We start from the raw sequence: 22,334 nt of genomic DNA on the forward strand, positions 1-22,334 counted from the left end.
CGTTTCCCTGCAGGGGAACCTCCTGACTCCTGCTTGCTAGTGGAGAGCATACTCCCCTTGCCTGGAGACCATGCCGAGGAGGATGCTTTACATGATGATATGGCCCTCCTCAAATATTGCCTACAGCCCCGTGTTATTCTAGGTGGTTAATTATGGTCAAGTCTCAGGATGATCTGGCTGGGGAGGGACTTGCTCTGTGGTGGGAGGAACAAGCATCTCCCCTGAAGGAGCTTCAGGATTTGACAATGTAAACCAGGAGGAATTGGTAAAGTGTGCTTAGCAATGGATCTCGGGGGTTTAGACAGGGATATGGCGGGTGGGGTGCCAGAATATAAGACTGGATAAGAAGATTTCATCCATATGCAGGCATTATCAGAATATAATGTAATCAAAAGGACACCTGGATCTGGTCCCAGCGTGCTGTTGGGCTGTGTCCTTCAAGAGTGGGGAAAATGGTGGCTTGCATTAATGAAAAGAAGATGCCAGAACTGTCCTGGCAGAGTACTGAGGAACAAAAGGCACTGAGAGGTGGGCCTGCCAGAATGGATTTATTACACAAGACCAGAGAACTCGCCAGTTGGTTGTGTTCATCTGGAGGGTTTAGTGGCCATTTCTTTTACAAAGCAACAAAGAATGACTAGTGAGGGGGCACATCTCAGAAAAGCTCGTTCATCACTGTCCTTTCTAGGCTGAGGTTGATGCCTGGGGAAGCGGCTGTGGAACTGGGCTTCCTGGTGTCAGCGTAGGTGATAGGGATCTAGGACAACAGGGACCAGGTGGCGACATACAGCTGTAAGAGACAAGGTGGGCATAATTGTTCTAACAGATAGCAACGCTGCAATGGCCACCAGAGGGCTCTGATCTGCAGGATCTGCGTGCTAATAGTTCATGGTATTCAAACAATTTCCTCAATAGATGGATGCTATAATCAGAGAATTTATTAGTGAAAAAGAGGAAAACCTCTATCAGGATTTATACTGTGCTAAACCTGAATCTTTTTCAAGTCTCCCTTTTCCTTTCTCCCTCCTTTCCACAAATATTTATTAACATAAATTTTGTGCAAGGTACTGTGTTTGGAAAATAACAAAAATATATTGTTACCATTTATGGATCTCTTAGTATAAGCAGAATCCTTTATATTAACACTTCTTAGTTATTGTATTAACTATGCTAGTAAGCACTGTCATTGTCATTTTACCATTAGCATTTTACAGATGATGAAATAGAAGCTCAGAGAGGTCAAATAACTTGTCCAAGGTGACACAGCTAATAAGTAGCACATGCTAGGTTTCTTTGAATCAGAACCAAACGTTTTCCACTAGAGCACAGTGCCTTTTTGGAATCCTCCTTACAAGTCATTCCTGCTTGGAGAAGTCTTTGAGTTTATCGTCAGACTATCTCTTACCATTGATTAGCATTTCTGCCATCTTTCCTGGAGGTGGCTCCATGCAAGGTTGGGCTGTTTTATGGAGACTGGAACTTTTCTCTGGGTTTCCTGTATAACCTCTAGGAAGATAGTGTTTTGCTGTAGCTTAAATGAAAGCTTACCATGGAAGAGACTGAGGGAGAAAAAGCAGAGCCTCGAAGGGAAATTCAAAGAGACTGTTGTGGAACTGAGGGATGTATGTTCTAAACTTTTTTCCTAGGCATGTGAGGAGTGGTGCAGGGGAATTGACTCTGGTGCATAAACTAACTCTCAGCAACTCCTTACTCTTGGAAATGTGTTTATTTTTTATTCTTCCGTAAGTTTTTGGAGTGCAGGCGGTATTTGGTTATATGATTAAGTTCTTTAGTGGTGATTCATGAGATTTTGGTGCACCCATCACCTGAGCAGTATACACTGCACCGTATTTGTAGTCTTCTATCCCTTGCTCCCCTCCCACTCTTCCCCCAAAGCCCCCAAAGTCTATTGCATCATTCTTATGCTTTTGCATCCTCATAGCTTAGCTCCCACATTTCAGTGAGAACATACGATGTTTGGTTTTCCATTCGTGAGTTACTTCACTTAGAAAAATAGTCTCCAATCTCATCCAGGTCACTGCAAATACTGTTAATTCATTCCTTTTTATGGCTGTGTAATATTCCATTGTATATATATACCACAGTTTCTTTATCCACTTGTTGGTTGATGGGCATTTGGGTTGGTTCCACAATTTTGCAATTGTGAATTGGGCCACCATAAAAATGTGTTTGCAAATATCTTTTTTGAATAATGACTTCTTTTCCTCCGGGTAAATACCCAGTAGTGGGATTGCTGGATCCAATGGTAGTTCTACTTTTAGATCTTTAAATAATCTCCACACTGTTTTCCTTAGAGGCTGTACTAGTTTACATTCCCACCAGCAGTGTAGAAGTGTTCCCTGTTCACTGCATCCACACCAACATCTACTATTTTTTTTGATTTTTTGATTATAGCCATTCTTGCAGGAGTGAGATTTGTATCACATTGTGGTTTTGATATGCATTTCCCTGATCATCAGTGATGCTGAGCATTTTTTCATGTTTGTTAACCATTTGTATATCTTCTTTTGAGAATTGTCTATTCATGTCCTTAGCCCGCTTTTTGATGGGATTGTTTGTTTTTTTTCTTACTGATTTGTTTGAGTTTGCTGTAGATTCTGGATTGGTCCCTTGTCAGATGTATAGATTGTGAAGATTTTCCCCCACTCTGTGGGTTGTCTGTTGACTCTGCTGACTGTTCCTTTTGCTGTGGGAAAGCGCTTTAATTTAATTAGGTCCCAGCTATTTATCTTTGTTTTTATTGCATTTGCTTTTTGGTTCTTGGTCATGAAATCCTTGCCTAAACCAACGTCTAGATGGGATTTTCCAATGTTATCTTGTAGAATTTTTATAGTTTCAGGTCTTAGGTTTAAGTCCTTAATCCATCTTCAGTTGATTTTTGTGTGAGATAAGGATCCAGTTTCATTCTCCTACATTTGACTAGCCAATTATCCCAGCACCATTTGTTGAAAAGGGTGTCCTTTCTCCACTTTATGTTTTTGTTTGCTTTGTTGAAGGTCAGTTGGCTGTAAGTATTTGGGTTTATTTCTGGGTTCTCTATTCTGTCCTCTTGGTTTTTGTGCCTATTTTTGTGAAAGTAACATGCTGTTTTGGTGACTATGGCCTTACAGTAGAGGTTGAAATCAGATAGTGTGATGCCTGCAGATTTGTTCTTTTTGTTTATTCTTGCTTTGGCTACGCGGGCTCTTGTTTGGTTCCATATGAATTTTAGAATTGTTTTTTCTAATTCTGTGAAGAGTGATGGTGGTATTTTGATGGGGATTGCATTGAATTTGTACATTGCTTTTGGCAGTATGGTCATTTTCACACTATTGATTCTACCCATCCGTGAGCATGGGATGTGTTTCCATTTTTTTGGTGTCATCTATGATTTCTTTCAGCAGTGTTTTGTAGATTTCCTTGTAGAGGTCTTTCAAATCCTTTGAAAGTTAAATTGAAACAAAAATAAATATAAAAGATAAATGAAACAAAAAGTTGGTTCTTTGGAAAGACAAATAAAATTGAAAGAGAAAAAATCTGAATAACCTCACTAAGAAATGAAACAGGAGATATTACAACTGACACCACTGAAATACAAAAGATCATTCAAGGCTACTATGAACACCTTTACTCACATAAACTAGAAAACCTAGAAGAGATGGATAAATACCTGGAAAAATACAACCCTCCTAGGTAAATCACTGAAGAATTAGATACCCTGAACCCAGGGTATATACCCAGGAATATACCCAGGTATATTCCTGAGTTTTCTTCCTTTCTTTCTTTTTTTTCTTTTGCAGCTATTGTAAAAGGGGTTGAGTTTTTTTATTTGATTCTCCGCTTGGTCGCTGTTGGTGTATAGAAGAGCTACTGACTTGTGTACATTAATCTTGTATCTGGAAACTTTGCTGAATTATTTTATCAGTTCTAGGAGCTTTCTGGAGGAGGACTTAGGGTTTTCGAGGTAAATTATCATATCTTCAGCAAATAGTGACAGTTGGACTTCCTCTTTACCGATTTGGATGCCCTTTATTTCTTTTTCTTGTCTGATTGCTCTGGCTAGGACTTCCAGTGCTCTGTTGAAGAGAAGTGGTGAAAGTGGGTATCCTTGTCTTTTTCCAGTTCTCAGAGGGACAGGTTTCAACTTTTCCCCATTCAGTATTATGTTGGCTGTGAGTTTGTCATAGATGACTTTTATTACATTAAAGTATGTCCCCTTTATGATGACTTTGCTGAGAGTTTTAATTGTAAAGCGATACTGGATTTCATTGAATGCTTTTTCTGCATCTATTGAGATGATCATGTGACTTTTGTTTTTAATTCTGTTTATGTGGTGTATCACATTTATTGGCTTGTGTATGTTAAACCATCCCTGGCATGAAACCCACTTGATCATTGTGGATTATCTTTTTGATAATCTTTTTGTTGTTGGATTCAGTTAGCAAATATTTTGTTAAGGATCTTAGCATCTATGTTCATCAAGGATATTGGTCTGTAGTTTTGTTTTTTGGTTAGGTCCTTTCCTGGTTTTCATATTAGGGTGATGCTGGCTTCATAGAATGGATTAGGGAGGGTTCCTTCTTTCTCTATCTTGTGGAATACTGTCAAAAGGATTGGTACCAATTTTTTGAATGTCTGGTAGAATTCTGCTGTGAATCCATTTGGTCCTGTACTTTTTTGTTGGTAATTTTTAAATTACCATTTCAATCTTCCTGCTTGTTATTGGTCTGTTCAGGGTATCTAATTCTTCAGTGATTTACCTAGGAGGGTTGTATTTTTCCAGGTATTTATCCATCTCTTCTAGGTTTTCTAGTTTATGTGAGTAAAGGTGTTCATAGTAGCCTTGAATGATCTTTTGTATTTCAGTGGTGTCAGTTGTAATATCTCCTGTTTCATTTCTTAGTGAGGTTATTCGGATTTTTTCTCTTCCTTCCTGGTTAATCTTGCTAATGGTCTATCAATTTTATTTGTCTTTCCAAAGAACCAGCTTTTTGTTTCATTTATCTTTTATATTTATTTTTGTTTCAATTTAACTTAGTTCTGCTCCAGCCTTGGTTATTTCCTTTCTTCTGCTGGATTTGGGTTTGGTTTGTTCTTGTTTCTCTAGTTCCTTGAGGTGTGACCTTAGAATGTCAGTTTGTGCTCTTTCAGCCTTTTTGATGTAGTCATTTAGGGCTATGAACTTTCCTCTTAGCATTGCCTTTGCTGTATCCCAGAGGTTTTGATAGGTTGTGTCATTACTGTCTTTCAGTTTGAAGAATTTTTAAATTTCAATCTTGATTTCGTTTTTGACCCAATGCTCATTCAGGAGCAGGTTATTTAATTTCCATGTATTTTCATGGTTTTGAAGCTTCCTTTTGAATTGATTTCCAGTTTTATTCCACTGTGGTCTGGGAGAGTGCTTGATATGATTTGTTTTCTTACATTTATCGAGGCTTGTTTTATGGCCTATCGTATGGTCGGTCTTGGAGAAAGTTCCATGCACTGTTGAATAGAAAGTGTATTCTGTGGTTATTGGATGATAATGTTCTGTGTATATCTGTGAAGTCCATTTGTTCAAAGGTATAGTTTAAATCTATTGTTTCTTTGTTGACTTTCTGTCTTGATGACCTGTCTAGTGCTGTCAGTAGAGTACTGAAGTCCCCACTATTATTGTGTTGCTGTCTGTCTCATTTCTTAAGTCTGTTAGTAATTGTCTTATAAATTTGGGACCTCCAGTGTTAGTTGCATATATGTTTATAATTGTGATATTTTCCTGTTGGACAAGGCCTTTCACCATTATATAATGTCCCTCTTTGTCTCTTCTAACTGTTGTTGCTTTAGAGTTTGTTTTTCTGATATAAGAATAGCTACCCCTGCTCACTTTTGGTGTCCATTTGCATGAAATACCTTTTTCTACCCCTTGACTTTAAGTTTATGTGAGTCCTTCTGTGCTAGGTGAGTCTCCTAAAGGCAGTAGATAGTTGGCGGGTGAGTTCTTATCCATTCTGTGGTTCTGTATCTTTTAAGTGGAGCATTTAGGTCATTTACATTCAATGTTAGTATTGAAATGTGAGGTACTGTTGCATTCCTTGTGCTCTTTGTTGCCTACTTTTTTTTTTTTTTTTTTTTTTTTTTGCTTTTTAACTTGAATTTTTGCTTTATAGGTCTTGTGTGATTTATGCTTTAAAGAGATTCTGTTTTAATGTGTTTCCAGGATTTGTTTCAAGAATTAGAGCTCCTTTTAGCATAGCAGTTCTTGTAGTGGTGGGTTGGTAATGGCGAATTCTCTCAGCATTTATTTGTCTGAAAATGACTGTATCTTTCCTTCATATATGATGCTTAGTTTTGCTGGATACAAAATTCTTGGCCGATAATTGTTTTGTGTGAGGAGGCTGAAGATAGCGCCCCAATCCCTTCTAGCTTGTACGGTTTCTGCTGAGCAATCTGCTGTTAATCTGATAGGTTTTCCTTTATAGGTTATCTGGTGCTTCTGTCTCACAGCTCTTAAGATTTTTTCCTTCGTCTTAACTTTGGAAAACCTGATGACAGTGTAGCTAGGTGAAGCTCTTTTTGTTGTGAATTTCCTGGGTGTTCTTTGTGTTTCTTGTATTTGGATGTCTAGGTCTCTAGCATGACCAGGGAAGTTTGCCTCGATTATTCCCCCAAATATGTTTTCCAAGCTGTTAGAATTACCTTCTTCTTCAGGAATACCAATTATTCTTAGGTTTGGTTGTTTAACACAATCCCAGCCATCTTGGAGGCTTTGTTCATATTTTCTTATTTTTTTTCTTTGTCTTTGTTGGATTGGGTTAATTCAAACACCTTGTCTTTGAGCTCTGAATTTCTTTCTTCTACTTGTCTATATGTGGTGTCTTCTGCCTGGAATAAATTTTCTTTCTCTCTCTCTCTCTCTCTCTCTCTCTCTCTCTCTCTCTCCCTCCCCCTCTCCCCACCACCCCCAATAACCAACTGGAATCACCTCTCAAGGAAATCTCGCCTCCGTGAAGGTTCTTAGCTTTGGTGGTTGAATGTTCTATGTTTGTGCTGGTTGACCTCCTGCCAGAAGCTGGTGCTTTCCAGAGAGATCAGCTGTGGTATGGGGATGAACGGTGGTGGGCGGGGCCCTAGAACTCCCAAGATTATATGCCTTTTGTCTTCTGCTAGCAGGGTGGGTAGGGAAGGACCATCAGGTGGGGGCAGGGCTAGGCATATGTGAGCTCAGACTCTCCTTGGTCAGGTCTTGTTGCTGCTGCTGTGGGGGAATGGGGTGAGATTCCCAGGCCACTGGGGTTGTGTACCCAGGAGGACTATGGCTGCCTCTGCTGTGTCTTGCCGGTTGTCAGGGAAGTGGGGGAAAGTCAGCAATCACAGGCCTCATGCAGCTCCCACGCAAACCAAACGATCTGTCTCACTCCCACAGTGCCCCCCCCTCCACCCAACAGGCCCCCAGACCCCCAGGCAGAGGGCAATATGGGCTTGAAAACCTGTCCCAGGCTATCCGCCTCCCAGCTTCGAAAGTAAAGGAAAGGGCTTGGTTCTTCCCCTGCATGTGGCGTTTGGACACCGGATTTGCACCTTCCCCTGAGTTCTGGCCAGGAGGCTTCTCACCGTGTTCAAATTGTTACAAAGTTCAGCTAGACAATTCCTTTTCCCTGTGGAGTTTTACCCCCTGCTTCTCTGGCCGCCCTCCTGATGGATCCCTGTGGTGCTATGCAGGAATGGGCTGCCTGCGGACCCAACGAGCTCCCAGGGCCTTTCTGCTGCTTCCTGTACCCCTGTATTTCCCTTGGCTCTCCAAACTGACTCAGCTCCTGGTAACGTTGGAAACTTTTCCAGCAAACAGAGCTTCATCTTCTCCAGTGCAGGTGTGTGTTCAGGAGAGGAGGGGTTCCCTTTCCCCCTTCCACAGTTGGGGCACTCACAGTTTTGGGGGGTCTCCTGGGTCCTGCAGGAGCAGTCCGCTTGTTCAGAGGGTCTTTTAGAATCCGAAATGTGTTATTTTGTAGCTAATAAATGGTAAAAAGAGGGGGAATTTCCTGGAATTTTATTTTTCCATGGGAGCTTTTTGATTTTGAAACAGTGTTTCTGTCACCAAGGCTGGGGGGGTGCAGTGTAGCACGATCTTGGCTCACTGCAGCCTTGACTTCCCAGGCTCAAGGCCCAAGCAATCCTTTCATTTAATGAATGGGATTGTTTGGAATTGTGTACAGGGAAGTCTCGTAGGCTTAGAGGCTTGTGGTTGTGATCCTAGAGTGTCTGAAGGGGGTACTGAAGCCTTCCGAGCAAGTGATATCTGGGACAAGAACTAGGGAAGGATGAGCAAACAAGGGGAGCAGGTGCAAAGCACTGTAATTGGCAATGTAAGGCAGGGATTTGTCTCCAATGTTAAGAAATTTAGAGGGAGTATTCTATTCTCTTTTCCAGGTCCTCATTATCAGAAATAAAATAAACCTTTCCAAGCTCTTTGGCTTTATATTTGACCCTAATTTCCTCTGGCTGTACAATTTCTTTAGCATAGTAAATAATTGAGTTTTTTTTTTTTTTTTTTAAATAAAGGCTTCCTGATACACAAGAACAGTTAGTTATATGCTTTGACCTTGATTGTGAGCCATTGGGGCTTTTGGAAAGTCACACAAAGCCAAAAATACAAACACCTCCTTTCCCACGTGCCTGACAAAACCAAACAGACTTTCTCTAAAAGACAAAAAACATTTTACTTTAATAAAGAATATTAATAATACCAAGATAAGAATAGTAGTTTTCTTTTGGTGATTTCAAAGAATTACAAGCAAGGAATAAATGTGACTATCCCCAAGTTGCAAATATGAGTTAAAATCATTTGAAAGAGCATTTATTTACTGAAAATAAACTGTACACACACACAATAAGGGATATTGATGAACTATTAATAGTTATTATCTCGAGGAAGTATATACATATAGAATTATGCACTTAAACATTTTATCCTGTTAGTTTGCAAGTTCTTTCTACATGAAATACATGAACAGATCATGCTTTCTCAGCTTTACTATGTTGCTCATGTAAAGATTTGTAAGGTGGTGGCCGGGCACGGTGGCTCACGCCTGTAATCCCAGCACTTTGGGAGGCCTAGGCAGGCAGATCACTTGAGATCAGGAATTCGAGATCAGCCTGGCCAACATGGTGATACCCCGTCTCTACTAAAAATACAAAAATTAGCCTGATGTGGTGGTGCATGCCTGTAATCCCAGTTACTCGGGAGGCTGAGGCAGGAGAATCGCTTGAACCTGGGAGGCAGAGGTTACAGCGAACTGAGATCATGCCACTGGACTCCAGCCTAAGCAACAGAGTGAGACTCTGTCTCAAAAAAAAAAAAAAAGTCTTCAAGTGACCCAACATGGAGGAGTGAGCCATCACAGTCCGATGATCGAAGCTTCCAGACTGTTTTGAACCTCCCATCTTCCATTTTTTCTTGGAATCTGCATATCAAAATTAAAATATTTGGGGGGACCAGTTTTACTGAGTGGAATTAAACTATCCATTCTTTTAAAATGTGTTGGACTTGTTTTTAAGAGGAAGATCTTGTTCAGCTTTTGGCTCCTGCTTGAGGAAGCTCAAGGAGCAAATGCTGAAACATCTCCCCACTGCAATGTCAACTCATTAATGAGAAGCAAAGTCCAACTGAAGTCAGCTGCAAATTTCAGCATTAACCAAATCTGAGCCAACTTCAGGTCAAAGCCGAAAGGAACTGACGTACCATAAATGTACCCATGCCAATCTCTACGCTGCAGACAAGGGAAGGAGAAGCGAGTGGGCTCTGAGCAAGGGCGGGGCGGGGAGGGTTCTCTCCTTCAGCACTTCATCATTTCAGTGTGCCTAATTCAGTAGAAATGTTTTTATTCAAATGCAGAGAGGCCTTTGGTTATCCCGGATGGGGAATTTATTTTACTATTGCAGTAAAGGCACTGGGAATTAAACATTTTAAGATTACAAGTAAATGGATTCTTGAAGGCAAATGGATTGTTGATACCAGTTTTCTCCCGTCCATTTTTTTTGAAGAGGATAAAATAGACTTTCCTTTGTGGCCTGGGGAAGGAAGTAGCTGGGTCGGAGTGCCATGCTGTGGCAGGCTGTAGGAAGATAGGCAGGCCCTTGTGGTAGAAGCCCTTTTGGCTGCTTGCATCAGTGGTTATAAGGAAGAAATCAGGGATACATTTGCAGTAAAAAGAAATAATCGGCCAGGCATGGTGGCTCACTCTTGTAATCCCAGCACTTTGGGAAGCCAAGGCAGGCGGATCACCTGAGGTCAGGAGTTCCAGACCAGTCTGACCAACATGGAGAAACCCCATCTCTACTAAAAACAGACAAAATTAGCCAGGTGTGGTGGTACCTGCCTGTAATCCCAGCTACTTGGGAGGCTGAGACAGGAAAATCGCTTGAGCCTGGGAGGTGGAGGTTGCCGTGAGCTGAGATAATGCCATTGCACTCCAGCCTGGGCAATGAGAGCGAAACTCCATCCAAACAAAAAAAAAAAAAAAAAAAAAAAAAGGAAAACAATCTTTGGTAAGATTCTGTTTTGGGATTTGCTGAAACCCAAGAATGTTAGCTGCTTTGGCTAGTCGAGTGGCTACCAGAGGTGACAGCTGTCCCAATTTAAAAGCTTTTTTTTTGAGATGGAGTCTCTCTCTGTCTTCCAGGCTGGAGTGCAGTGGCGTGATCTCGGTTCACTGCAACCCTTGCCTCCCAGGTTCAAGCATTCTCCTGTCTCAGCCTCCCAAGTAGCTGGGATTACAGGCACAGACACCATGCCCAGCTAATTTTTGTATTTTTAGTAGAGATGGGGTTTCGCCATGTTGGCCAGGCTGGTCTCAAACTCCTGACCTCAGGTGATCTAACCACCTCGGCCTCCCAAAATGCTGGGATTACAGGCGTGAGCCACTGTGGCTGGCCTTTAAAAGCTTTTCAGTTGAAAGGTAATCTTGGAACACAGGTGGGTTCCAGTTGCTTGGAGCATGAGGAACACCTGATTGAATGTCCTAACGTCAGACCTGTGTCTGCAAATGTAAAGTGAAGCCTGCTGCAGGAAGAGGGTTGGTGCTTCCTAGAGGAGGTGGGCCTTTAGTGACTGCACCTGCACGGTGCTATCAGGTCCTTATTGTGGGACCGAATCACTGACATCCTAGTGAGAAAATTAGCTAGGCCATTTGCAGGTACAAGAGCACAGGTGGTCCTTGTGCTATTTTTTTTTTTTTTTCTTTTGAGACGGAGTCTCGCTCTGTCGCTCAGGCTGGAGTGCAGTGGCGCGATCTCGGCTCACTTCCAGCTCCGCCTCCCGGGTTCACGCCATTCTCCTGCCTCAGCGTCCCGAGTAGCTGGGACTACAGGGGTCCGCCACCTCGCCTGGCTAACTTTTATTTTTTTATTTTTTTATTTTTAGTAGAGACAGGGTTTCACCGTGTTAGCCAGGATGGTCTTGATCTCCTGACCTCAGGATCCACCCACCTCGGCCTCCCAAAGTGCTGGGATTACAGGCGTGAGACACCGCGCCCCGCCCCTTGTGCTATTTTTTTGATTTGTTTGAAGGTAGGTGTGATTTGCCTTCAGAACTTCATCAGCAACAATAGGATTTGAGTAAGTTGATAGGCTGCTGTACATGGTTGTGTACAATTTTTAAAGGGCTCTTGTACACAGGGTGGGGTGTGGGCAGGGAGAACAAAGCATGGTCCCCAGTGATGTTTAGTAAAAATATGTTTAGAAAGTTAATAAAACTCTGATCTGTGCTGAAGGCAATAACAACACGAGTCTCTGGCATGAGTCTGTGTCCTGTTTAGAGGACAAGTTGTTTGTAATCAACCCTTATTCTGTCATCTAGAGCTCTGTGTTTTAAGCAGTGAAGATAGAAACTTTACCAAAAGTTTCATGCCTCAGAAATTTGTTTTATCTTTATTTCGTGAGTTTATAAAACTTCATGTACCATGAATCTTTCTTATGCCTTCTTGGAAAATAATTTTGGGGGAGCATTTTTTTCTCACCCTAATAAACACGAAAAAGACTTTCAGAACAGAAGTACTTTAGATCTAGCAGATCTAGCAAACCAGATGCTGCTTTTCTGCTTTTGATTCTAAAATATGCATATTCCTTTCCTGCAGCTGGGCTGCACATGACAAGAAAAAGAAAAGACTTCTGACAGCCCTTTTATTCATCCAGTAAATGTGAGCAGCCAAATATTAGCCTAAGGAATACTCAAAAGGTAGCGTCTGAGAGACAGGCTAAGTTCACGGTTCTTCGCTAGGCAGCTCTCTGTTTGGATATAAAGGCTGATGATGAACTTGGTTATCTCAGAGACCAGTACTTCCCCTATTTCACTGTGTACACAAATCACTTGGGGGTCCTGTTAAAAATGCAGATTCTGATTCAGTAGGTCTGGGTTGAGCCTGAAATTCCACAGTCCTTGGTAGCTCCCAGGTAAGGCTGACGCTGCTGGTTCCCAGGCCACATTTTGAGTCACAAGGGGCTGGACAATTTCTTGTTCTGACAGAGGCCTGGGGAAGGCAATTTTCTGGAATGGCAGATGGAGACACCCTCAAATTACCCAGAAATATGAACAGAGGACGATTTAATGACTTAAAAGTCAGAACATGGCACAAAATAAATTGTAATGTTAAAGAATGCATAAAATAGGCCGGGCGCGGTGGCTCACGCCTGTAATCCCAGCACTTTGGGAGGCCGAGGAGGGCAGATCCCGAGGTCAGGAGATCGAGACTATTCTGGCTAACACTGTGTAACCCCGTCTCTACTAAAAATACAAAAAAATTAGCCGGGCATGGTGGCGGGCGCCTGTAGTCCCAGCTACTTAGGAGGCTGAGGCAGGAGAATGGCGTGAACCTGGGAGGTGGAGCTTGCAGTGAGCCGGGATTACGCCACTGCACGCCAGCCTGGGTGACAGAGCAAGACTCTGTCTCAAAAAAAAAAAAAAAAAAAAAAAAAAAGAAAAAACGCATAAAATAATATTCCAATAATTATGACACAGGCACACAGAATCGCCATTACATAAGGTGCAGATTGTAAGTACGCCGTCCTGTGAGCAGGTCAGCCCACTTCCCTTGACGATCATTTCGTCTGCAGAGATTACATTAGGAGGAACATGAACTGTTGCAATTGGGATACGATTCTGCTGAGATGTACTTAAACAGTAATTACTGTTTACTCAGAGCAGAAAACAATTTAAACCAGGTGATGAGAAGGATGTAGAATTCATTAGCTTTCTTGCCCACAGCTCCTGTAGGAGAAAAGAATCTGATTGCTTGAAAAAAATTGATTTAAAAAATGGCAAGTGGAGGTAATTTTAGATATGTATTCACAAAGCTGCCCCAAACATACTGCCCTATTCAGAAGTTGTTTCTATCTTTTTTTCTCCCCAAAGAACTAGCGTAAGCTCAAAAGATTGAGATTGAGATTGACTTGCACAGAATCACTGGGAGGCTAAGTGTGCTGAGGCGACTTCAAGGCATGACTCAGGTGTGGGCCCTGGAGACCCTCTCCTTGTAGAGCCTCACACATCATTTCCCCTATAACACTGATCAGATTCTGTTCGGCAAAGATCACAGCATATACTGGGAGGCTTGGAGAACACGGCTAAAAATACAACAAAATTACTCCAGTTATAGTATCATGGAGCTTCTGAGTCACTGCAGAACTCATAAAACAAAATGAAATTTTCAAAGTAGAACATATTTAAAACACACGCACACACTGAAGCAACCCTAGTTTTTTGACATCCTCTAAGGAGAAAAAAATAGATTGTGACCAAGATTAATGGTGCATATTTTACTCTAATTTCCTGTAGTGGAATTTCAAAGCCAAGAACTATTGTTGAACTTGAATGTCACCATTTCACAGAGCAGCCAAGCCCTCTTTGACTCATTCCTCCCCTAACTGAAAGAGATCTGCAAAATAGCACGGCAGAGCCTCTGATGGCTGAAGTGCTGCTGAGTAGAACTTGTGCTTTAATTTCCTTTCTGGTCTTTGTTGACCATTGTGGCACTATGAACTGTTGTTTGTCTCACATTTTTTTTTTTCTTCTGTTATTGTGGTTGTACATTTTAAATACAATCTTTCTATTTAGAAATATCTCACTGAAGATGAATAAATATTATTCATACAAGTAACTATCCTTCCAGCTATCCCCAAATCATCCTTTTCCTGTTCCTGCTCAATGAAACTTTCAAAATCATTTATTCACTCATATTTCTTGGCAAGTTTTCCTTGACTGCCTGCTGTGTAGAAGCAGAGAAAGTGAGAGGGTGATGTCCTCCATTACTATTAAAGACCCAAAGGGCTTTGCCCAGGGTTTCACTTGTTTTTTAGTGAACTGTGAGGTGGAATTGCCCAGGATTATCACATGGTTAGCCCTGTTGACTGACTCTACCTAGATACCTAGAACCATCGAGCGTTCTTCACGCTAACAGTCCTTTTCTTCCTGTGCTTCTAGAGACCAGCAGAAGTTACCAACTTCCTGGAATGATCGTCAGCTGTGCCTTTTGGTTGTTTGGGTTTAGCTTCCTCTCTGTTCTCTAAATATTTTCTTTTTCAAAGTGCCTCACTTCCTTTGTTAGAAACTAAGTTTCCCTGACCTTCTCTTTTCCTTTCTGTTTCTAATGGTCCTTGAAATGGAAACAGTTTGTTGAGTTTCCTTATGTGTACTTGGGCAGCCTACTCAATGACTCCTGGGAGAATAATAGCTGGTGACCTGTGGCGCTCTCTGTTGAGAGAGAACGCGCAGTTTGCATTTTGGCAGCTAAACATAGGGATGGATTTAAAAACAAACGTGTAAGTAGCTGGATAATAATTTCCAGCATGATGTCAACATTTCTTTAAAGCAAAGCCTTAATTTCTAATCTTCTGTCACTTTGGTCTCAAGGATGAGTTTGCCTTTATGAATGTAATATGGCAATCGTGAAAGCCTTACCTCAAGTCAAATATTTCTTCTTGAAGATGCTCTACTTTGCAAGGTACTGCCCACAGGAACGTATACCCTAAATAATGACTTTTTTGTTGTTGTTGTTGTTGGCTTCAAATTCTGGATTTAGTTTTATTTTCTCCTAAAATTGTGAGTGTAGTTGTGATTGCTTTTTTACTACCATGTCATACCAAATTGCATATGGTCACATCCACTTCATTTGATACTTCTCTTATGAACTAGAAATCTTCCAAATGGTTCTTTGCATATCCTGATCGGACATATTCTCACTGAAGTCTCAGGACCAACCCCTGCACCTTGTCATATGTGTATGACTTAGTTTTTGGCTTCCTGGCTTAGTACTTTCTGGTTTAGGGTTGCTGTAATTACTGTCTTCAGCAATTGTTCATTTTTCTTTCTTTTTATCCATTACTTCTTTTATGTCAAAATTTACCCACGTTATCAAGTAATTATTCTTTGTAACTTTTCTTGGCAGAAATCAGCCCAGATTTCTCACTGTGGACGTGGCTTTGACTTGTGTCCTAGTCCTTGTGTTCCCAAAATAGCCAAGGAGTCCATTCATTCTACCAACCAGCCAACCATCCGAGTGAAATAAATATGTTTAGCTACTTGATTGAGCCATTATTAGATGGGGGTTAAATTGCCGTATACTGTGGATTTCAGGTATCTTAGTATGTAGGTAAAATTCTCTAGTGTATTACTAGCTTGATGGATTACTTTATTTTTAGTGGCCTAACTACATGAAGTTATGTGTTTAAAATGTGGCTGGAATCTATAGGATAAACAGTTGCAACTCTAATAACATGGCTACAGAACTCCAGCTTAATATGTGTGATAATGAATACATTGTAGTATTGGGTTGAAGAGGATTGTATGGGAAGCAGAAAAACTGAGATCTGTACAGCACTGCTACAACACACCTCTTTTTACCCATCTAGGTATGAGTTTATCATCGGTACAATGAGGAATTGAACTATAGTTGTTTCTGAGGCCTTGTCTAGCTCCGAAAAGCTAGGATTCTACTTTCAAATGGATATCAGCTGCCACTTCTGGACTTTGGAAGATGGTGTGGACCATTAAAGGATCCTTCTTCAAATTTCTGTGTCTCTTCTTTTTTCTTTTTTGAGATGGAGTCTGGCTCTGTTGCCCAGGCTGGAGTGCAATGGCGTGATATCGGCTCACTGCAACCTCCACCTCCCAGGCTCAAGCAATTCTCCTGCCTCAGCCTCCTGAGTAGCTGGGATTACAGGGTGCCCATCACCATGCCTGGCTAAGTTTTGTATTTTTAGTAGAGATGGGGTTTCACCATTTTGGCCAGGATAGTCTCGATCTCTTGACTTCATGATCCACCTGCCTTTGCCTCCCAAAGTGTTGGGATTACAGGCGTGAGCCACTGTGCCTGACCTCTATGTCTCTTCTTATCTTTGGTTTCAGAATACAGTTTAATCTTATAGCAGAAAACACTTTTTAGTGAAACAAACTGGATCTTGCCATGAAACAAGGAGTAACTGATTAATTTGGCAGAATGACATTAACTTATTTAGGTTGCTTTGTTTTTGATTGTTTTATTCAGTAATTAGCTCCTAAGACCCCTGGGAGCCTGTGCTCCACCCAGACACTAACCACAGTCTCTATCCAGTTGCTGGTTCTGGGTGACAGAGTGATCTCCCCATCATGATCAGCTTACTTCCTGTGGCCCATTAGGGGAGCGATGACCTGGGGAGCTATTTGCCTGTCGAGTGCGCACACCTGGAAACATACTGCTCTCAATTTTTCATCCATGTCAATGAGAAACGAGTGGCCCGTTAGCAAGATGTAACTATGCAATCATGCAACAAAGCTGCCTAGTAACATTTCATTTATTACAGGACTAAAACTCATTATTGTTTGTAAAGGATGAGTTCATCACCTCTGCAGAGTTATAGTTCATACACAGTTGATTTCCATTTATAAAGGCAGAAAGTCCTTGTTTTCTCTAAATGTCAAGCTTTGACTTAAAACTCCCATTTTCTAGTCAGTGGAGTGTATGCATATGAAAGAAAATGTTTAGCAATTAGATGGGAGAGAAGGGAAATAGTACTTGAAATGTAGGGTTTTTTTTTTTTTTTTTGAGACAGGTTCTTGCTCTGTCACCTAGGCTGGAGTGTAGTGGCATAGTCACAGCTCACTGCAGTCTTACCTTCTGGGCTCAAGTGATCCTTCTGCCTCAGCCTCCTGAGTAGCTAGGACTACAGGTGTGTGTCACTACAACTGGCTAATTTTTAATTTTTTATAGAGACACAGGGTCTCACTACATTACCCAGGCTGGTCTCGAACTCGTGAGTTCAAGTGGTCCACCCACCTCAGCCTCCCTAAGTGCTGGGATCACAGGCGTGAGCCACTGTGCCTGGCTATCACGCAATTCTTGAGGGCTTACTCCAATAGCAGAAGAGATTAGAAAGGCTGGTTTTTTCCAACAGTGGGAGCTTGAATCTGGAAAGTCTTAAACTAAAATTGTTGTAATTTCATACTACTAAGAAGCACTTTGCTCATGCAATTGAAAAAAATTAAGCTCCTACCTGGATGATTCCAGGGCACTTATAAGCAAGTAAGACTAATTAGAAGCCCTGATAGGCGCTAATGAAAAGGCAGGAAGTAATTTGCTCTGTGATACAAACATTCCTGGAGGTTTGGAATTGTTGTACATGGTTTGGCACAGGATTCCTTACTGCGAGCTTTTGCTTTCCCAGGACCAAAGTCCGTGTTCTATGTCACACATCGTGGAGGGCAGGGGACAAATGGATACAGAGCTTGGTATCCACTGATATGGCTCCCACAAAGACATTTGGGAGGATGAGTAAGGAAAGAGAGATGCAATATCAGTACCAGTTGTAACTGGAAAATGTCATTTATATGGAATGAGAACTTACATGGGGCGAGCTTAGAAGCCTTTCAGTTGAAGTAAATAGAAAAATTAAGACACTTTCCTTTACCTTTAGGTATTTTTAAACATGTATTTTTCTGCTCAGATCTTTCTTTTATAACTGGGTTATAACTGGGGAGAAAAAAGGATCTGGGCATGAGAGAAAGTGAAATCAAGGGAGGAAGAGGCATGCAATGGGGAAAGGGAAGAGCAGGAACGTCCACTTTACTGAATACACAATACTGTAAAAGATGGATCCTGCCATATTCTTCCCCCAATCAACTTGGATGAAAAACAGAAATACTATATTCTTAAACACAGTTCATTTTTAGTTTGTCATGGCAATATAATATGGAAAAAAATCAGGCCACTACTAAGCATTTGTAGAGTGCATCTTTGGCAAAAATGTGGACCTGCAACAATTCAGATGGTTTTCTTTCAATCAGGTTCAAAAATCATGGCTCTGTAAATTTCCAAAACTTTGAAGTCTTCTCATGTCTTCTTATAATCAGGCATTCAGAGGTACGTGTTGATTCTAATAGCTTTGGTAGAAACATGCTGAAAATAGAAATGAATATAAAATGCCTTGTCTTTAGGCTAATTTGGTATGGATTTGTAAGGCCTGAGTAAACTGGAAATTAGTACATTTCTTGAAATAATACAAATGAATGTGAGAGACATGGGTAGAACAGCAGATTCAGAAAAAAAGGTTAGTATTGTAGTCCCAAGTTTTGTAAAACATCAAGTAAGGCCACCAAGAGAGGAACCAACTTTCTTTTTCGGGTTCCCTGGGGTGATTTCCTATCAGCTTCGCGTTCATGAGCTGGGGATTTGTAAAATGTAAGATGGCCTTTGACTTTGTTTTTGATCTGATCAGCAGCGGCGCTGTCTGCAATCCAGGCCCAGCATTCTCAGAGAGTGTGCAGTACGGACGCTTCTGGCTGGCAGGGAGGTTGTGGCAGTGGGCTGACTAGTGTGCTGTGTTGGGAGGGCTCACAGGGTGGAGGGGCAAGCCTCCGTGCAAAGGGAATTCCTTTCTGGTCGTGCCCTCCTTTTTGGCTGGAGCTTGGCCGCAGACATTGGCTGCCATTCTCATGCCTGGGTGGGGTGGAGGCAGGTCCCGGACAACCTCAGATAATTGAGCAGCAGCTGTGACCTTCAGAACAGCGTTTCTTCTTTTTCTTGGGGTGGAAAATGGTGAGGATTGCTTCATCAAAAACCGCTTTGAGACCTTTCTGAGTCAGAGCAGAGCATTCCAAGTAGCACTGCGCTCCGATCTTAAACGCAAAAGAGAGAAAGGCATGAGAGAGAAAAAAGAGAACAGCACAGTGGTATCAGCTCACTGCCCAGACAAGCACTCACTTCTGCCTGTCCTACAAACAGCTTGTGGGGTGGTTTGGATTACGTTTGCCTTTTTTTTTGTTTTTTTTCATTTCAATTTGTATATGTTATCCTATTTTTTTGTATTTTTGCATTTCTTACATTCCTTTATTAGCAATAAATGGTTGTGGATCAGTTCTGGAAAGCAGTACGTCCTGAAATTGATCCATAGCCATTTATTCCTAAGAATATAAAAAATATAAAGATCTAAAAAACTAGGAGACAATTCAAAACCAATGATATAATTTAAATACGTTTTGTGAAGAACAGGGGTGCATGATCTTGTTTTTCATATCCTCTCATTTGTAGGTAGAATGTGTAAATCATGTATAAGTGAAATGTATCTCCTTTGGTATGATAAAAGGCAAAGTGTCAGCTTGGTTGATAAAGCAGAGAGAAAGGGAGTGAGTGATATGGTTTTATAGGTCATTCTTGATTAAAATGTACCTCTTTTAAGGTACACCTCAACAAGGTAATATCCAACTGGCATTATTATTTAGTTTTAACATTTTATTTATGTATTTGTTTATTTATTTATTTATTTTTGAGATGGAGTTTCGCTCTTGTTGCCCAGGCTGGAGTGCAGTGGCACTATCTTGGCTTGCCGCAACCTCCGCCTCCTGGGTTCAAGTGATTCTCCTGCCTCAGCTTCTTGAGTAGCTGGGATTACAGGCACGTGCCACCAAGCTGGGTTAGTTTTTGTATTTTTAGTAGAGATGGGGTTTTCCCATGTTGACCAGTCTGGTCTCTAACTCCTGACCTCATGTGATCTGTCCACCTCAGCCTCCCAAAATGCTGGGATTACAGGTGTGAGCCACTGCACCCAGCCTTAACATACTTTAAAAGGCATATTTAAAAAAAAAAAAAGTTTAAAAAACCCCCCACTAAAACATGTAACAATAATAATAAAACATGTAACAATAATCATAAAAGACATTTAATGCCAGAGACATCCTCCTTGTCAGTGTACAGTCTATATAAATGATAAGGTATTTCTGCATAGGGCTTCATTTTAAATATTCTGATGATTTCATACTACGGTGTGTTTGATAATCACAAACCCCTCATGAGAAATATAGAAATTCAGGCCAGAACTATAGATTCTCATTTAAAAATCACAGACCAGTGTAGACTGTATTTAGCGTCAGCTTCTTGTGAAGACCTGAGGTTTTAATTGTTCATAAGCTCAGGAAGAGTCAGTGATGTGATGCTGGCCTTTTACTATTAAGGACATCTAGAGAAATGGCTTTAGTTTTTGATTCACATTTTAAGAATCGCTTTGTAAAATTAAAGCAGATTCAGAAGAGGTTGGCTAAATGGTGAGTTCCTGGAAACCACAGCAGACAAGTGGCTAAAACAAGGTAGCAAAATCATAGGCCTATTATGCCCAATAGCTTATGTAAATGATAAAGTGGGGCTGGCGCAAGACAGTAGGGAGAGGTGGGGACTATGCTGGGTGGTAAAGCACACGCCCCTCTAGAGTGGGCCGTTTTATCAGCTTCCAAGTGGTGATGTTGGTTTACTGGTGCCCATTTTTGTATTTTTCAAGAGGAGTTGGAAATTTGGAGTTTTTAATTTAATATTTACCAATTTATGAAATATTTACCATGGGCCAAGCAAGACACTGATGTGGGATATATGTGGCAGCAGCCAGCCACTTTGCAATATGTGGACTAAATGAACTTGTGGTTTAGCTTAGAAGAGAGCGGGAATAACCCCAGAGAGGTAAAATGAATGGCTTATGCGCACTCAACTAGCAAGTGAAAGAAATAGACCTAGAATCTGCGTCTCTTGATACATGTTCTTTTCCTTGCTCTGTGACAGTAACTGTGACCCCTATCACTCAGCTCTGTAAGAAGCTGGTCAAGCTGACAGTTAATGAAATGAGATTGCCCACTTATTTCAAAGGCCACAAATAGGAAAACTAAGCATCAAATCAAGTGGTTTTAGTTGGGCCAGAGACTGTTTCCTAACTTCTCCGACAGAGGTGATGCACTTTACATTTTTTTCCTGACAAGAATGGTTACTGTATGAGCCAAAGGAAAATACCAAAAGAAAAAGATGTTGAATGTTGAAAATCTGTTTTATGGCTTTCATTTTAACCATGGTTTGGTTTTAATAACTTTTTAAAATAATTAAAAACAGTTAGATACAAGAGAGGAATAAAGGGCAGAGAAAATTTTCCTAATAACATGATGAAATGCCTTCTGTTGCATTTTGGGATTGTGTTCAAAGCTTGATTCAAACACATGTGAAAAGAACATTAATCTAACGGCAACGGTGTTGCCAACTGAACGACTGAATGACTTGACTGTAATGTGGTGGCACTTGTCTGGAAAAATACCTAGAAACTACTGTGGCACGTTTCTATCTGGAACGCCTCTCCACTAAGGATCCCAAGCCTAGGATCGATTCTGCCTGGAATTCCAGGACAGCTGGGCTGAGCTCACTCACACCTGGAGTCCTGCAGGAGGGGCAGGGCACTCCAGCCTCCTCCTGCCCCCAGAGTGCGGCTGACAGCGTGTCAGGCTTTGCCTTTCGATGCAGTGGGAGGAGCCCAAACTTGTCTCTTCCAATTCAGACATTTCTGAAGATAATGAAATAGCAGATAAAGGCATTATTGTGTAACCGGGTTAATATAACATTATGTTGTACTGATAGAAAAAGTAGTCATCAGATGATGGGTGTGATTTGGCAAACACGTGTGAGAAACAGAACCCAGTTTTGAGGTAGGTATTGTTACCATGTGTCAAGTGCTCTCAGGGTTGGAGAATAATTCATTCTGGTTCAAGGAAAAAGCACAACCAGACTGCTAAAAAAATTATCTGTGTCCTCAAAGATGTGAAATGAAAAATTGTCTCAAGGAAATGTGGCCCTTCTTACGGCAGCGACTTCATCTGCTCCTTGGAGCAAAATGACCTACACAGTCAAGTATTTAGAAGCCGTCTGGGAGGGTTCAGGATTCGAGGCTCCTTGTTTAGGTACACGTGCAAGCAATCTGGAGTGTGTTCTACCCAAATGACTTATTTTCAAGAAAAAGGTAGAGATTGAGGGTGTAAACTGAAAAAACACTTTTCTAATTGTTTTATAATAGCTAAAACCTATTATCTT

General features: G+C 41.2%; 1 protein-coding gene across 2 annotated transcripts in view; it reads right to left on the minus strand.

Annotated features, from left to right (window-relative positions):
• Positions 1-16,486: 16,486 nt before the first annotated feature.
• The window catches only part of LOC105473678 (ras homolog family member J), a 103,773-nt gene continuing 97,925 nt past the window's right edge, over positions 16,487-22,334 (minus strand). Inside the window, exon 5 of one of the 2 annotated variants that reach the window (XM_011727593.2) lies at positions 16,487-19,120. In XM_011727593.2, coding sequence (XP_011725895.1) covers positions 18,974-19,120 — 147 coding nt within the window. In that variant the 3' untranslated portion in view covers positions 16,487-18,973. The other variant, XM_011727594.2, reaches the window with a different exon arrangement.

Source organism: Macaca nemestrina, chromosome 7 (genome assembly GCF_043159975.1).
Source record: "Macaca nemestrina isolate mMacNem1 chromosome 7, mMacNem.hap1, whole genome shotgun sequence".
Lineage (NCBI taxonomy): Eukaryota > Metazoa > Chordata > Mammalia > Primates > Cercopithecidae > Macaca > Macaca nemestrina.